At 39.0% G+C, this 19,539-nt stretch overlaps 1 protein-coding gene across 3 annotated transcripts in view; it reads left to right on the forward strand.

Annotated features, from left to right (window-relative positions):
* PGAP1 (GPI inositol-deacylase) overlaps positions 1–19,539 on the forward strand; it is a 282,452-nt gene that overhangs the window by 76,724 nt on the left and 186,189 nt on the right. For 2 of the 3 annotated variants that reach the window (XM_046615044.2, XM_069134201.1), the window contains exon 3: positions 11,711–11,821. The exons of the other annotated variant lie outside the window; for it this stretch is intronic. In XM_046615044.2, the coding sequence (XP_046471000.1) occupies positions 11,711–11,821 (111 nt within the window). The remainder of the gene's footprint in view (positions 1–11,710; positions 11,822–19,539) is intronic. 3 annotated transcript variants of the gene reach the window in all.

The following is a 19,539-nucleotide window of genomic DNA, read 5'->3' on the forward strand; positions in this document are numbered from 1 at the left end:
TCCTATGGACAGCAGAACATCAATTTGCGTACGAAACACTACGCGATAGTCTGTGTCGAGAACCGATACTGCAGTATCCCGACTTCGAAAAACCCTTCGTCCTAACAACCGACGCTTCAAAGTATGCAATAGGAGCAATACTTAGTCAAGACAAAGATGGCGAGGATTTACCAATCGCGTATGCATCGAGGGTGTTACAAAAGGCCGAAATCAATTACTCGGTGTCCGAAAAAGAATTCTTAGCAGTCGTTTATGCCGTCAAACATTTTCGTCCTCATCTTTACGGTAGAACCTTCATTCTGGTAACAGACCACGAACCACTAAAGTGGATCAAAAACGTACGGGACCCGACTTCTCGTTCAATGCACTGAAGACTGAAGTTGGAAGAATATTCGAACGTCACAAAACATAAAAAGGAATAGCGAACTCTAGCGCAGACGCGCTTTCCAGAAATCCACCTGTCGACTCTTCCCGAATTCTACCTATTGCATCAAAACGGCCACGACCCGATACAGAATGCTCATCTACTGACGCCCACAAGCGCGCCAAAGTAGCTCACCAACACCTAACGCGTGCTCGCGAACCAGATACGCTATCCTCATCTACCGGCGCTCACAAGCGAATGAAACATGTAGACCAGCACCCAATACGAGCGCATGGATCTGCACATGAATCCACCGGCCCTTTACCACGAAGACGAAACAAAGCATTACAAGACACTTCGACTTCTTCTGTTACCTCTGACTCCAGTGCCAGTATGACTGACAATAGCAGCGCAACGGAGGCACTGATCGTAGTCGATAAAACGATCAAGCAAACTACGGAACGAATTCAACCACTCACCTCATCTGAATCAAACCAAAACTCCGGTGAGCCCCAGAGTCGTAGTGTTAAAATACGTGAAGAACTGTCCGACACACTGAATAAGCCGACACCCGAAGCCACTACCAGTAAAGGACGAAATTACGCCCCTCGATTCACAGAATTCGTAACAGATCTTAACCACCTACCATTAACGCATAGTAAATTTATTCAAGAGATACGCGCCAATCTCCTCGACAGACAAGATAACCCAGCCCACTGCATCTCGGCAGACTGCAAGACATCACGAGAAGTCGCAGGACAACTAATCAATAGGAAAATAATCACCCGAGATCAACTACAACAACTAGACCCTGAAGTAACGAACGTATTGACACTGCCACATGGTAACCGCCTCATTTACAATCTAGTAACAAAAAAATACCACTACCAGAAACCAACTGAAGAAACACTGTTCAATGCCCTAGTAAATCTAAAGAATTGCTCAGAACAAGACAAAGTCAAATCGCTCTCGATTCCAAGACTAGGCTGCGGCTTAGATAAGTTAGACCGGAACCTTGTTAATTGGATGATCCATTACATATTCAAGACTCCGACATAACGATCACCATTTGTAATTATCAAAACCCGACATATGCCTCGACATCTTCTGAATCTGAAGCAGACACATCAACACCCAGAATCCCTGCTCCCCCTTTAACTCATCGGCCAATGCGTCGGACCGGCACTAGGTCAGCTCCAAGACATGCTCCGGTTTCTACTCCCTCGCGCTACCCAACTGATATCTCGGAGAGTGACTCCGTGACACATGATCCGGAGTCAGCTGTTGAAGACACGAATAGCGATGCCTCCGTTGTACCTACGGCAACGCTACCACCTTTAGGCTCACAACGTCGCGACAATCCCGAAGAGCGGAAACTGGACCGCCCCCATATTGACAATGACAACTTTTGTGGCTTAGATTACTTCATACAAAATCAAAATGACATATTACCAACACCCAACGTAACCGAAACTAATGACGGACTCCTCATGTTGTGCGACAATTACGCTCATTTCGTATCAGCTAATTGTTGTTGGACAGAAGGACTAGAAAAACAGTTTATAGACGGAAATCTAATAAGCATGGAATCCTTTCAAAACCAGAATCCAGAAATATTCGACGTAATTAAAACTCGGTTGAAAAACAACAAATACATATTTACCCTCGTAGTGAAACCACGTCAATCAGACCCGGGCAGACTTGACGACATTTTCTACACGTTAGTTAACTTGAGGATTATCTCGTCCGGACTAGACATTCGGTCCATATCATTCCCCATGTCAGGACCAGGAGTTGATGATATTCTACGATCTATCTTTAAAAAACTCATTCATCACATTTTTGCGGATTCAGACATTCGAGTAACACTTTGTAGAAATACTACAGTTATACGAGACGAACGATTACGCGAAGACATGATCAAAGAGTACCACGAGTCACTGATCGGAGGACACCAAGGCGTTACAAAAATTTTCAATGAAATAAGAGAAAAATATTTTTGGCTAAATATGAAAAAGCAAATTCAAAATATCATCAGATCTTGCGGCAGTTGTTAGAGGAAAAAACTAGTCAGGATCAAAACAAAATTACCCATGGCAATCACTGACACGCCCGCAGAGGCCTTTGACAAAGTAGCTCTAGATTTAATTGGTCCACTCCCTGTTACGAAATCGAATAACCGCTACCTTTTGACGATCCAGTGCAATCTGACCAAGTTCTTAGACGCCATTTCAATTCCCGATGCTACGGCAAAGACGATAGGGCCAGTATTCGCTAAAGAATACATCACGCGCTATGGATCTCCACGAACTATACTCACTGACCAGGGACGAAACTTCATGAGTACCGCTTTCAAAAAAATATGCAGGCTCTTCAAAATTAAACAACTACGAACAACCGCCTATAGACCGCAATCAAACGGCTCATTAGAAAGAAGTCACCTCGTAATTACCGAATACATCAAACATTACACCAACGAAGGTAAAGATTGGGATGAATTTATACGTTTTGCCATTTCCTGCTACAATACAGCGAAATACGACAGTACACATTATTCACCTCACCAGCTGATCTTCGGCTCGGAAGCTAAACTACCGACAGATGCGATACTAAGCAACACATCCACGCATACATACGATACATTCCTCCTCGATCTAATAGCGAATCTCACAGACATCCGTAAACGCGCCGCGTTGAACCTGAAACAAGCTAAACAGAAAAGTCAAGAACACTACGACAGAACGATTAACCCACAACGATTTGAAGTAGGACAAACTGTCTACCTATTGAACGAAACAAGGTCAAAATTCCAAGATCATTATAAAGGCCCGTATGTAATCAAACGAATAATAGATGACGTTAACGCCGAAATATACCTCACGCTGAACAAAACTAAAATAGTTTATCTCAATAAACTGAAAATCGCACATACATAGTAAAATCCCACATTAACCCCTTCAATAGCAACTACAGTACAACCGACAATAGCATGCTACCAAATTGCTTGCGATCGCGTTACATTACGTCTCATACTCTTGCATATCGTTGCAGGTGCAGTGCTCTCGACAGCGAGACGGACGATTCGAACAACGTCGCGATTAAGCAACCGAATCAGAACCCGGGAATCTTCTTCGAACAATTGCAAGACCTACGTACATATAACAAAGAATGGACTTTGCTGAACTACATAGACCTCCAATATTTTCTCGACCGACTTGACCAAGCATCAGAATTCTTAACCATAATAGAAGGTAAATGCTCTGTCGCCAAAAACTACTGTTACACCGGCGACCATATTCAAATGTTGGCTGATAGAATAAAAACCATGAAACCATACCAAAACCGAATAAAATATTTAGTTGGCCATCGCACAGGCGAATCCACTGATTCCGAACTTGCTAAATTAGCCCACCATCGCGGAACACGAAGCGCGATTAATTTCATTGGTAGCGTATCAAAATCCTTATTCGGCACCCTAGACGTAAAAGACGGAGAATATTTTAACCAACAAATTGACAACTTGTACAACGACAGTAGACACTTAGCATCCCTGCTTAACAAACAGACAAATATAGTACAGTCAACGTTGGGCGTCTACGGGAAAGAAATCAACAGCATGATAAGTCACGACCGCGAACAACATAAATTACTCACGGCCCTCTCGACTGATGCAGCTATTTCAAAAGCCTTAATCGCCAACAATACCTTCAGAACGACTTTACTTAACCGACTAATTGACCTGGACCGACACTTGAACGAATACGAACTTGACCTGTCCAGCTTAGTAAACGCTATCCTCTTCGCTCAAAAAGGTATCGTCCACCCTAAAATTCTATCACCAGAACAAATTATTTCCAGTCTTAAACATATCCAGTCACTCAGACCACAAATAGAGTTTCCTATTCCAATGGATCCAAATTACGCTGAAGAACTGATTCGAATCTCTAAAATCGACATAGCGTATTACGAACCCGGACTGCTGTATGTGATATCTATTCCGTTGCTCAACTCCGAGGCTTTTGACCTGTACCGACTGCTTCCCGTCCCCGTTAGACAGACATACGACTCTGTAAATAACAAATTCGTTTACATTCAACCGGGCAGCGACTACATAGCAATAACACTAAATAGAGCGTCATACTTCCAGCTATCCGAACCGAAAATCAACAAATGTATCCTAACGCAAACAGATACATTTGCAGCCAAAGTCAACCACTATTCCACAGCGGAATCCACAAGCTATGCGAAGTCGACTTGTTTCTCCACTCCTCACAATCAGTAACAAAAAATTGCGACGTTAGACTAACATCTTTCGTGGGCACATATTGGACGGAACTTTCCGTCGCCAATGCTTGGATATTTTCTTCAGCAAAACCAGAAACCGTACATATATTATGTCCGAACGACCACACCTCGCGAATCACCATTTCAGGAGCCGGAATATTACGGCTAAATAACAATTGCACCGGTCACACAGGTGGGGTAACACTCTCCACAACTAGGTATTCGACCTCATCGGAAACCCACTTATACATCCCGAACTTCACCCTCGATCTGGACCGGATATACAAAAACCTTAATTTAAATGAAACCACAAATTTATCCCTAATTGCAATCCCCCCACTCCACAAAACCTCGCACATAAATGTACATGCCTTGGCCAATACCGGACTATCGCTGCAGGATATCGTAAAACAAGCTACTGATATCAGCACACACCACCGCACACAGCGCTATATGTTTCACATCAAGGACGCTCTTACTTACAGCGGTGTTGGTTTGCTATCTCTCGCAACCCTATACTTATTCTACCGTCACTCATGCCTCGGCAAGGTCATTACTCTGTGCACACATTGCAAAACAAAAAAAACGAACCAGACATTTAGAGCCATACAAACAGGGTATGACAATCCAATCGAGCTAAATATTATCCACCCACCTACTTCTTCTGTCCTACCCATTCCCAACGAAGTAGAAACCCATCATGCAGTTCCTCACACACCACCTCCGCTTCCTTTAAACCCACCAGTACTCAAAACCTTACGAAAACCTTATTACAAATAGGCGACTACTATATTGCTACCAAGATCTGCTGTTGCGTTGTCAAACAGACATAAGTAAAATAAATGCTTGTGTACACTACTGCACTAATATGATTGTATTGACGATCTTATACCCTTAGTTTACAATTAGCTCAAAATATATCTACACTTATAACCGATATCATTGTACGAATAGGTGAAACTCTGTATCTCGATATATCAAAGAAAAAAAAAAATAAAAAAAATTGGTATTACTTAGTACCCAACGAATCAAAGAAATCATTGTTCTTTAGTCTTAAGTGTACTAACCCGCTTCCATGCGCATTAACCCTAGGCGCCTAGCTTTAAACAACATTATGTAACCATAGTATTATAACTATATGCCTTACGCTCATACGTAATCCAGAATATAAACTTACTATTACAAACACTCATCCTCAAATATCCAACTAATGTTGCTAAACGCATCAATCAATATTCAATCTACATTCATACTGCGACTACATACTTGTAAACACACATCAATTATCATTTTCATATATGCGGACAACATATTATATTCAGATTATACATATCATACACTACCTATAATAAGAAAAATTGTAAAACTAATTTTTAGCACATACTTTGAAATCATGTTTCACTACTGTATATGACATTTCCACCTTCTTGCTTCCCATATTCGGGACCATATCTACCGCCATGCTCCCTCTGACGGGGGGGGTGTTACGTCCAGCATACCACTTCTCTCTATTTTTCCTACTCGCTAACTCTCCCACAGTTCTTACATTAATCTCATGGTCTCTGTCCTGTCCTCTTATCTCTACATAGTTTCACGCTATTCACTATCGCGCTTACTGATCAAATTCCATTCCCTAGTCCTAGCATTGTCACACCTTTTCTGCACCCGTACGTTTCACGTCTCGAGGGACACTCTTATTCTAACTCTCAACAACGTCACATCTAGACTTCTTACATAGCTACATACAGCACACTTCGTTCTTACCGCCATCTGAGCTTCCTCGAAATAAATATACAAGTAATATTTCAAACAAACCCTACGCTATTCAATCCTCATCCTGATTTCCGGTTGTCCTGGAACGTAAAAGCGAAGCCAACCAGTTTACTCTTACCGCTCAGGAGTAACTCTACTCACGGACGTAAATTTAATAAAATTTTTTTAAATTTCAGAGCATATTAACATAGAATTATTAGATAATATTGATGATATTATATTCATGATTTGCAAACTGGCAAATAACAAAGAGCCATTTCTAAAAAAAAAATTAAAACACGGTGCATGTATCTATTTTTATGAACTTAATCTAAAAACATATTGTACGATCTATAGATTTCTTTGTAATGTTGTTTAAGGATGTTAAATTGAATAACGTTTAATTTAATTTTACAAATTATTGAGAATTCTTTGCATTTATACTGGAATAAAATAATTTAAATATCAGTATTGTAAGAATTATTTATCATTACATTTTATTATTTACCTACATGGAGGGGTTCAAAATTAAAGCAAGGAAATACAGCCCGCTCTCCTAATAGTGCCGGCAACGGGGAAGGAGGGGAGGATTTTTCTTGGATCTCAGGCACCCCCACCACTGACGCGCGTTCACGCCGTCGGAATTCTCGTCGCGCTCTCGTAATAGTGCCGCCGCACCGGGTTAACTGTGATTACTCGTGTATATTTATATTCGTTCTCCTTATCAGTAGTATAGAGATAAGAGTTCATGACCACAAAATAACGGCGTATCGGCAGAGCAGCCCCGATTCCTACCTTACCGACAGTCGATATGTTACCTCTGCAATGGTAAACCTTACCTACGATATTGTTACCGACTGGAGCATTAACAAAGATGGCACCATCCTCATTTTTGCTCGATTTTACCGACAGACAGTTTGACAATGAAATTTTGGTGTTGTCGGGTAAGCAGCAATTTTGATTTTTTCGCCGTTGCATGAGCGGACAGTTCAAACTTTTACCGTTAGATGGCGCACATTTTTTACTGACAGTTGGTGTTACTGGGTGTTGCCGCAGGTTTGTCGCATTATCGATCAATCGATATTCCACCGATGGACCTTGCGTGATGTTTCCAATGCTCGCCGCAAGATGGCAACTTTTTTTCATCATGTGGTTGGGTGAACGTTTCAAAGAATAACGGTTGGATGCTTTGAATAGATGTTTTTTTATTTATCAGTAGTTACATTCTGTTTTCGGCTTATACATAATAATGGAAATATGTCATCTTATTTTAAATTGAGCAAATAACGTTACACATTCTTCTTTATTCACACAATAATAATAATTAAACATCTTTGCCCAAAATTGACTTATACTAATTTGTTAATCGTGCCACTAATCGGACTGTACTCGACAATACGATCATGCGAGATCATGCAATAGTCTGTAGTGTTTGCGGGAAATTCCACGCTCGCGTCAAATTCCAATCGAATATCCACCGGTCCTTTTTTCAAACTGTCCGACTTTTTCCAATACGAGTCAGAAATTTTCCCAGAATTTTTTTTAATGAGGGATTCTCCGTTAACTCGGCCACTTTTTTTTTCGACTATCTCAGATCTGCCCCATAATTGGTTACATCAAAGTAATACTAAAAGTTACTCCATGTGAACTTTTTCAGATTTTTAAATTCATTATTTGAGAAATTGCCGTTTTTTTTTCAAATGAATATATCTCGGAAACTTGAAGTAACTGAAAAAAAATGACTCGACATAAATGTTGTCATAAAAAGCTTTCGAGAGGAATTCGTGAAAAAAATTTTACGTCCGGTAACGCTGATTTTTTACTAAAAAAGGAAGAAATTATTTTTTTTATTCAAAAAGGACCCTTTTTTTCGCTGAAAAAATTACAGAATCTTCCAATATGTGTGACAATATCGCCAAAAAATCGCCAGAGTGGCACGGATCGAGGTTCTAGGGTAAAAAAATGAAAAAATTAAATGAACAAATTAATTTTTTTATACCAGAACCTCGACCGAATTTGTGTGGCTTCATTTTTTTACCCTAGAACCTTGATCCGTGCCACTCTGGCGATTTTTCGGCGATATTGTCACACATATTGGAAGACTCTGAAAGAGTTTGAAAAGAGGACCGGTGGATATTCGATTGGAATTTGACGCGAGCGTGGAATTTCCCGCAAACACTGCAGCCTATTGCATGATCTCGCATGATCGTATTGTCGAGTACAGTCCGATTAGTGGCACGGTCAAGAAATTAGTATAAGTCAATTTTGGGCAAAGATATTTACTTATTATTATTGTGTGAATAAAGAAAAATGTGTAAGGTTATTTGCTAAATTTAAAATAAGATGATATATTTCCATTATTATGTATAAGCCGAAAACAGAATGTAATCTCTCTATCTAATAAAAAAGTTCTGAAAAAATGAAAAAGACGTAGCAACAGGTGAAAAAGATTATAATAACAATAGTATACCCATGAAGTTGACGGTGGAGTGAGATGCTGAAAACACAACAAAAAGCATCTAGTAAACAAAACTTCCTTTGACAGCTGTCATCGGCTGTTTATGACAGTCTTTGAAAAATATCTTCATAGGTATCTATTTCTGACACGCAAAAAATAAACATGCAAACGAGAATTATCAAGATGATTCCCGACGGGAACTGTCTTTTTCGCGCGCTGGCGTATTGTGTATACGGCACTCAAGATCGACACGCAGAGGTGAGACTGAGTATGGTTTCAAATATATCATACTGGCAAACATGTCAGTAGAAGTAATGAAACAGAACTCGAGGAGAGTTATATCAGAGAAGAAATAGGTTTTTTCGGATCCTGTAAATCCTTGATGCGGTTAACCACTAAGTAAGGGCCTTCCCAGTTTCTTTGTCGTTTCGGACATCGTCCTTTCTGTCTTCGAGGTTGAAAGAGCCAGACAGAATCTCCGGGATTAAATTTTATATCCCTGGCTCGAATATCATAACGAGTTTTTAATTTGTCTGAGGCCATAGAAATTCTACTTATAGCAAAGCTATGAATTTCTTCTACTATGGGGAAAATAATAACTATAGCAAAATAAGTCGCCAAATCCAATTGGGGATGCATAGCATCGGGGGTTTTGTACATGTGAGTGGATTCGTTTACGAAAACAATCTGAGCAGACCTGCATAGGGAGCCAATAGCAATGTCGGGTTGATCGGAAACGACCTATCAATAGTTGCAGAACTGTCATCAAATCAGCATAAATAATTTCATCTGTCTAACAGACACTGTTTAAGGAAATAGTGAGGCGCGTAGCGCCGAGGTGGGGTTGGCGCGCGAAGCGCGCAGGGGCGAAGCCCATAGTTACCGATAAATAAAAAAACATCTATTCAAAGCATCCAACCGTTATTTTTTGAAACGTTCACCCAACCACATGATGAAAAAAAATTAACAATATAGTTTCAAAATGAATTTTCAACTGTATTTCCTCATTACTTATGGGCGTTTGAGCAATATTCATCGCTTGAAATGTTGTCAGAAGTAACTGTATAACGTTGAAAGGATTGATCGTCGTCTTTGTTGTGGGAAGGCAATAATGCACTTTCAAATTCTCAATTACATATAAGTCACAAACAACTGATACAAATACACCACGGCCGATTTAAGAATATGAACTGAAAGCTGGCAGCATACAATGACTGCAGTTATCGAACTAGCCGCCCGAAACTCCAGTAAGAATTTAAACAGTCGCGAGAGCGGTGGGGTCATGCTATTTTAATTTTTTGACCTCTAATGTTTTTTACGCGCCAGTCAATCACAAAATCTGACTCATTGGTATCATATGTCTCGCATGATATGTCGCAACAGGCAGACAAAATTAGAACTTCGCCGAAACAAAATTTAATTGATTCGGTGCTTCTGCGTGACAAGATAACTTACATTTCTTCCATAGTATCCATGCCATTCCATATCAACTTTCCGATATCTTTTAATGTTTTGGAAAAAAATAATAACCAAAGTCCTATATGTTTAGAGCATTAGCCATGTTGATTCCAAAATTCTACGCTCGGAATCCGATTCCAGTAACCTCACAAACTAATAAAATACCGGGCTCCGGAAGATTTCATGATCGTAAAAGAAACTATGCCAGAAACCGTTCGGCAAATTGTGGGAGTAGTTTTTGTTGTAAATGCATCCGAAATTTATTGAAACGAAGAAACTCCTGAATTGTTGCTTGGAAACAGCTTTGTAATGTTAAATAAGACGAACTGAAGGAAATAGTGCGATTCTAATGGGAATTCGGTTGAACGTGTACAAGGGTAGTTCACCCCTTAAGTGACGTTATTTCGAAAAACGCAATAACACGTATCCTCTACTTTTTCTGCTGTTTCAAATGCAATTAATTTCTTTAAAATCTGCACAATAGTTTTTTAGTTATACAAATTTTTTAACTCTCACTCTCTATAATCTTCGACTATTCAACCCCGTCGTAACCGGCCCAAATGCGTTTTTTCATTCAAATATCTTAACTGGAAGTATGCGAAACTATGAAACAACAACTGAGGATGCCCAACTTTGGGGGCTGATTTCACCCCTTTAAACCGTTTTTCCGCCGTTAAAAAAAAAAATACGGGCCGCTTAGATTTTGGTGAAGAATAACATATACTCAAATGGTCGAAATCGGGGGGGGGGGGGGGGGGGGGGGGGCACTTCAGGCAGTTTCCCTTTGAGTTTGGCCTTTTCGATGTTTTTTGCATTAAAAGAAAACCATAGTGCAGCACCAGTTGACATTAACTTGACACAATTCGACATAGTTGAAAGAATTACGAGATCTCAAAAGCGTACGGCTCGGATTTTTTCAATTTCCTTATTTATTTTTAAGCTTTCTCGGGATGACACGAGTTTTCTTCGAGTATTTGGAAAAACAAGGTACAGCACAAGTTGGCACAAACCAGTACTACCGAGAAAGTTGCGAAATCTTGGAAGTGCTTGGCTGGGTATTGAATATCTGTACTTTCTCATATATTTTTTGGTATTTTTTGAGTTCTTTCTAAGTTTTTAGAAGAACAGTGTACGACTCAAGCTGGCACAAGCCTGGCATAACCTATTCCAATTTTCTCTTCTACACTTTAAGTTTCCTTTTTTTTCTCTTGGTATACAAACTTTTTGACGAAACGAAGTACGACACAAACTAGCAGAAATCTAGCACAATCTGGCACCTTTTTTTTAGATATTTCAAAAGTGCTGGGCTTATGTATAATTTTCAGCCAAACATCCAATTTCACGAAGCAAAGAGTATTATGCCACATGTTATTTCTGATTATTTATGTTCACAGTGAGATCATTGGCATCGATTAGTTTGAGGAAAAGTCTCAAGGATGGGACTCCCTTTCATTTTGACTATTTCACCGTTGATCTGCAAGGAGAATACTCTGCGTTGTATGGTGGTAAGGAGGCCAATGTCTTACTTTCGTTGTGTTATTTCAGTATGTGTCATTTCAATAATGGACCAAAAAACCATCTTTTAGAGAAATACCACAATTATAATGTTATAAGTGAGTGGTTTATAGTACACCCAAGTGAAGTCAATCCCGATCACGCTCATTTAAGGAGGTATTATCGTTTCTCACGTGAAACTTATTTTCCAACTTAGCTACGTGAAATTTTGTGAACACGAAATTCAGAGCAAAATCCAACTTTTGGTGAAATTTTACAACGATTTACCGTCTAGAAACTGAGATATTTAATTTCAAAATCACAATTTTTGTATACTTTTAACACATGTCTTATGGCGTGAGGGGTACCGAAGTTAGGTTTTTTATTTTTTTGTACGTGATAATTCCAACTTTCGTTGATGAAAAATGAACACATGCAACTTTAGATTACAGGTAATAAATTGATGTACATTAAATGTAGGGTTACCGATGAAATAAAAGAGAAATATCGAGTTAATCGCACTGGTTTCTGAACGCGACGGACTACACGAGCTGATTGAAAATCAATTTGGCAACGCCGCATGACCAACTCAAACTATCGCACGCATATATGTGTGTCTATATATATGTTATACCGGGACAATCTCTTGAAACTATACAGTCAATGCGCATACGCGATTTTTATCGGCTATTCGTGCAGGCTGGCCACTCCGAGTTTCAGCTGTCAAACTCTGTTCCTGGGGGCGATGTAGTTCCATAGAGATATAAGAATAGTCGCTGTGAGCCTCACTCGTGCCGCCACCTAGCTGTTTCAGAAGCTAAACAGCTGGCCTGTTTATTTGCATTAGAGGAATACTGATAAATATCGACATAAGCAAAATATTAGTAAATAAGTGATATTTTCATTGTAATAGTAAAGTGAAAAGTTGAAAATAATAACGAGTTGAAACTCTAGTAGAAAATATGTAAGTATATAGTTATGAAGTAATTAAAACTAAGTTTTCAGTGGTAATTTGTAGGTTAAGAAGTTCAAAACAAGTATATATTTACACATGGATAGATAGACAACATTGATACTTGAAAAACTGTCATGTATACTGATAATATATAATAAATAATTTTTTAATGGAAAAATCCGTAGTCATGGATGTTTTAATAAGGACAGGATTTGAAAAAATCATACACAAAATAAACTTTCAACCTGAAACGGATCTAAAAGGCATAAATCTATTTAAAGCCGATCATGTTCGGAATGTGCAAGAATACAGACATAATGGAGAAAGTTTGTTTATTCAAGCTGAAGTTGTTCGACAAGTATCCGCATCTTCTGAGCCATATACCGGGACAATCTCTTGAAACTATACATATAACGCGCATGCGCCAAATAATTTAATCTCATTGGTCGGTGAAATCGCGCCGCGGTGATGTTTTCTTCTGCTGAGCAAGCCGCCAACGTACACAAAATGAAACAAAAGCTGTAATTCTCTCGCGCGTAAAGCCGTGGATTGAGGTTATGCTGCTGTTTATTTTTACGTAGCGTGAATTGTCTAAGAAGAATAGTATCGTTCAGAAATACCGTGGTTGATTTCGGAAGATATTCAACCGACGCAATAAAAAATTTAACGGAAAAGCAAATATCAAATGATACAGAAATTGGGTGTTATTTATTGAAAGAAGAAATCTGAAATTCAACGTGAAATGTCATTAACATGTGGGAGTCTGGACAAACAGAGGTAGGTAAGTAAAAACAATGTTTATTGTGAACAGATTCTTTATTTACATAAAATTAAAAATAAATGAATGGTTGAGACCCAGTAGAAGGTATTTCCAGAGTAGATTCGTTACGGTGCAGTGCTCCAGAAGTCAGTAATTAGTGCCGATGAACATGAAATAAATAAAAGAAATGAGTAACAAGGAATAAAGAAATTATTCATCTTAAACACGAAGCTTAGGAGGACAAAGAGTAGCAATTAACAGAAAACGTACCCGACGCAATACTCACAAAAACCCTCGCCGACATCATTGATTAGTTGACAAAGTTTTTGCAGCTCCATTGTACAGCAATCAATATTCCGTTAACAAAGAGGGTTCACCAGATATCCAAAAATAAAAAGAGAAAAAGAACAACAGTTAATATTACAGTGTAAATCATGCTATTAATGAAAAATTAGGAAACAAAACAATAACTTACAAGACAATCGTCCGAAAACACTGGGAGACCAATCTCCACTCTTCTGATCACCCCTCGTCTGGCCATTGGTTGCCTTTCAAAAAGTGCTCGAAATGCCCTCCAGCAGCTGCAGCGCAGTAACCGAGCCGGTCGTAGAAGGCATTTGTCGTATTGGATATAATATCCGGTGACAGGTTCTGCAGGATGTCCAAGATCCTAGCTTGCAGTGCGGCAAGGTCTTCAATCCTACCTTGGGCATACAGAACATTTTTCAAATGGCCCCACAAGCCGTAGTCCAAGGGAGCGAGATCAGGTGAACGGGCTGGCCACTCGACCTCCGGGCTCCCCCTGCCAATCCAGCGTCCAGGGAATTGTTGGTCGAGGTAATCACGCACCGCACGTGTGAAGTGCGGTGGGGCTCCATCCTGCTGAAACCAAACAGGTTCGCCCTAAACACAGAAAATGATACGTTACTTGTAGTAAGCGTAAAATTATTCGTTTGAAGATCATACGCACTCTGCTAATAATAACGCCAGCTCTACGTGATAAAATACACTCACGATTTCTTCTTCAATCAGCCTAAGAGCCGGTACAATCCTCTCTCTCTCAGCAACCAGAGATACTTCTCGCCGTTGAGGTTTCCATCAATAAAAAATGGCCCAATCAGCCGATTGCCAATCGCGCCAAGCCAGACGTTGAGCTTCAACGGGTACTGCGTGCCCGCCTGAATGAACAGACGAGGGTTGTTTCGACACCAGGCTCTGGTGTTCTGCCTGTTCGGTTTCCCGACAAGTATCACCGTACTTTCATCTGAGAAGCAAATGCGACTCAACAAGCCCTCGTCTGCGTTCAGACGTTCCATCAACTCTTGGCTGAAGCGAAGACGACTATCGTTATCACCAGCCAAGAGTTCTTGATGGACTTGAAACTTGTACGATCTGTACTTAGCTTCACGCAATACTCTTCTGACCGACGCGTTAGATATTTCCAAGTCCTGGGCGATGCGGCTGATAGGCTTGAATGGATCCTCTTCGACGGTCAAGCAGATGTCCAGCTTAGTATCCCAGCTCAACTGACGGTTTGGTTGAGAGATTTTCCTGGTTCTCTCGTCGACACTACCGGATTGTTCGAATTTTAGAACCAGATTCCTGATGGTCGCTAACGAAGGTGTTGGTCGATCCGGGTGTGTGACGGCGAAATGGGCCTGATTTTCCCGGTAAGACAGGCCCTGGTAATGAAATTTCACTAATTCCACCTTTTCCTGCACAGAAAACTTGTAATTAGGCATTTTTTTATCTAATGAACACGATGAAAAAATTCACAAAAAGATCGAGGTAGTTGCCAGACACGTGGTTGAAGTTGCGCGATCTTTTTGCAAAGTGGTCAATTTACGCGGGCGGGGTTGTTTATATTCGCGGGTGGGAAAGTTACGAAACTCTGGAGAAAGATGATTGTATTGGCTGATACCAGTCGCGATCGTTGCCCTCATCCAATCAAATTCTGGTATCACCAGAATCGTGGTTTTCGCGCCCTCCCAGTGTCGCCGGTATGCACAGAATTAGGATACGAACTATCTGGTTAAATACCACGTGGTGATCTGTCTCTGAGTTTCAATTCTAGAAATCGATGTCCCTCTTCATCATTACGTAGGAAAACAAGGAAATAGTTTCGCAATGTGATCGGCGATGTTTATTCACCTCGTATTCAGCGTTTCAGGTGAACGAATTTCAGTAACCTCGCGATTATACCGTGATATTCGCGATCATATTGTAAATTTGCTAATCGAAGAATTTTGTTGATTTCGAAAAAATATGGACTATGAAAAAACTCCACAATACAAATTCAATAAATGGTATTCACAAAAGCAATACGTCAAACGATATCTAACGATCAGTAATTTGTGATTGTAATTTTCGAGCATTAAGCCAGGTGATGTCTGGTGGCAATGCGTCTCATTAACGTTTTATGTTTTGTGAATTTTATTGGAAATTAGTTGTATTCAAAAATACCAAAAGATCCTGTTTGATAATAATAGCTTCTAATATTTTCAGGTACGAAATAATTCATTGTCAAAGCGGGACTAAATTTGTCAGGCATCGAAGCATGTAAGTAAATTTCCAATTACGTGATCTTTGACAATGACAATATTTTAACATGGATTCAATGATTAAATTCGTTTTTTTTTCAGCAGGCTCGAAGTTTAAACTTTAATTAACACGAGGAAAATTATGCCTTACCTGATGGTCAAAACGTTTAGGTGGCAAGGATCCTGGTTTCTCGAGCGGTGCAATCATTAGAACCATTGAACCTAGTTGTTTCGTCAGACATCAGCTGCCGGAGTGAATTTTATCAGGCCATCGCCACCTTCTTAACATCAGTTGAGGCAAAATTGAAGAGCGGGACATACTACAGATCATAATGGCTGAATATCCCATCATTTTACTTTGATCGAGCCAATAGCGATAAGTTTGTTACTTAACCGTTGCTGCCAATTCATTCTACCGAGGAATCATTCTGTGCACCATTGTAATTTAAGCATTATTATTGACCAGCATTGTTTTTCAAACTTTATACCATTTGATTTGGTATCTTATTTTGAAGCTTACTTTTGCTCTCTTTGGCATTGAATTCAGATAAATAGTTTTTCAAGTCCTCAATTAGATTGTAGGGTTGAATTTTGCTAGGCAAACTGAATCAATCTGAATCTAGAACTGTTGAATGAGTTCAGTTGAAAATGTCTTTAAATTTAATCTTAGTTGACGGTGTCTTCTGGCTAGCTAGTTGCACGATAACTTGAAACCAAATTCAATTTTACACTCTTTATAGGGTCCTACGCTAAGACTGAAATCTTGTGAATCTCCATGTACCGCAATTATTTCTGAATGTCATGTTAGCATTATCTGGAGCAAAAAAAATCCCATTTTGAGATTGAAAATGGAACCTGAAACACAGAGTTGTTCAGTAGCACGAATTGAAAACCAAGAATTTCATAATGGTTTCTGCAACAAAGGGACTCTTTCCAAATATCCTTGTTAGAAGGTGATGTTCGGAGGACTAAGAACAAGATTTGTATCGGATTACATTATTTGGAAAAAAATCTTCATAAACTTGGTTAAAAATTGGATATTCATTTATGTTGATGGAACAAGGGACACAATCTTGAATCCGATAAGTCAAGATCCTCGTAATAATGTTCTGACATTACTCTAAAACATGATTGTCCTTGAAGCTAATTGTGACATTGAGGCGCATTTTGAGAAACTTGATTTTCAACTTGTGTCACAGGATGTGATTTACGTTCCTCAGTTCTACGCTTTCGATTAGATTTTCTTTGTTTCGAACCGCACTAACATGAAATACAGAAATCATTCTAATAAATCTAGTATTACTTGAATTTTCAATTTGAGTATTAGGTCCTCTTCATTTATTTAATCGAACATCATTGAAAATTTGCGAAATAAATTCTGATAATCATTCGGAAATTTTAAATAGTAGTAGCAATAATTTGTTAATCGGAAAAAATACATTGGCTATCAACTATTCGTAAATTTTGTTGAACTATTTTCAAGAAAAAAAAGATTCACAGTTCCGTTACAGATAGTGAGATATTAAAATTTCTTGAACGCTCGGTTTAATGTCTCATTTTCGAAAGTGATACAATTCAATATTACCGCCTGAAATCACAAAAGAGTGAGAGAGTTGCTTAGTTGCTTGAAAGTGGCGATGATCTTTGTACGTCTGACAAATTGAATGGGCAGATAACAGTGAATATCAGAGATGTAATTATTTTGGCCGTATCACCTGTTGATAGATAAAAGTTCCATTGTTATTTCTAATGTACGAAATAATAAAAATGATTAAATAAAGTGTTCGCACCTACCTGCTGCGTTTCTTCCAAGCACCCAACATTTAAATAGATTTCTCATTTTAGTCGAATAAAGCCAATTTTCAAAGAGCATTAGCATCAACTTTCCGAGTCACTACCTCGACCATTTGAGATTCTAACCTCAAAAATTCGTATGAACTACGCCGCCGCCAGAAACAGAGTTTGACAGCTGAAACTCGGAGTGGCCAGCCTGCCCGAGCAGCCGATAAAACTCGCGCATGCGCATTATATGTATAGTTTCAAGAGATTGTCCCGGTATAGTACAGTTAAACGTGAGCAATCATTATTTTTGTTGATTACGATGTTACTGAATAATATGCTTCATAAAAAATTAAAGTTCTGGAAGTTCACTCCAGCAATATCTAATAAATCTTTATCGGTCTTAATAAATGGAAAACCACAGAAACTAGGCTGTTTTCTATTTTGTTCAACAACAGCCTCGTTAAAACCAACCGACTTATCTACTATATCTGTTAACGATGTGCCGCATTGTACCTCTTCATCTTTAATTTTTATTCTTATTCACAATAGTTTTGAGAGTGGCAATTTCCGGTATTTCAGTTTGAACTTCAGCATCGCAGTAAATAGTCATGTAAATATATCTGTTACAAGTGAAAGTTTTTGTTTGTTCGATACCAGCAGAATTTACAAAATCTCCTTGACACTCTTGATCAGTTTTTAAAATTACTTCTGCACTGCTTACATCCATAGGTTCACGTCCACTATTATTGACAAGATTATTAGAGTCGTCATTAACTTGATTTCCAGTATCACAATTCACTTCGATGTTATGCTTGTGAAGAGTCTTTCTTCGGTTAATGAGTCGATTGTACCTATAATTAATAGATACCTACATATGTTATTATATAAGTATAAATGTATATACTATTTAATTTTATAATTTTTTTTTTACTTTTCATATATTTACCTGCTTAAAACAGCTCTTTCATTTACTTGCTTTGCATGATAAACGGGAGGGAATAGAGTTGGCGCGTAGCTTGGACTCGCAGCATCATCTGATTTTTTCTTGCCAATGAGTATTACATATTACGTGATGAGTTTTTGGAGTCCACTTTGAACCATCAGGACTAAAAAAAACAATAATACTTATGTATTTGTATAGTGTTTCATGCAGATAGCGTAACAGTTCACCTATTGATATAGTTGGCTTTATTTTAAAAATATAGAAAACTAAGGCAACGAAAATAAGGTTATGTTACTTACTTTTTTCTTTTCACAGCAGCAATCCATTTTTGCCTTTGACCTATCTTATGTGATGCAGTTGGAAACTTGTAAAATATACAATCACTAGTTTTACCGTTATTTTTGCAGTTAACAACAGAACAAGTGTAATTCCACATACTGTTTATTATTTCTCATACAAAATACTACCACAACACACGCTGGCTCAACTCACTACTCGCCACCACGTGCGCTGCGATCGTTTCGCAGCTCCCCTCCAAGCGACGGCTCACAGCGAGGAGCGCTCGAAGTGAAAACCAGTACGCGATGAAAAGAGAGACAGCAACTAGTGAGTTTGGTTATCTTTGTCTAATCACGCATGCGCTGGCGTGCCCAAAGTTTTTGAACGTTGTTGATACAAACATAACCTGATTCGTGTTGCCTTCCCCGAAAAATAGCACTATGGTCAAAAAGTGTATAATTTGTAAAGTG

Source organism: Neodiprion pinetum, chromosome 3 (genome assembly GCF_021155775.2).
Source record: "Neodiprion pinetum isolate iyNeoPine1 chromosome 3, iyNeoPine1.2, whole genome shotgun sequence".
In the NCBI taxonomy this organism is placed as follows: domain Eukaryota; kingdom Metazoa; phylum Arthropoda; class Insecta; order Hymenoptera; family Diprionidae; genus Neodiprion; species Neodiprion pinetum.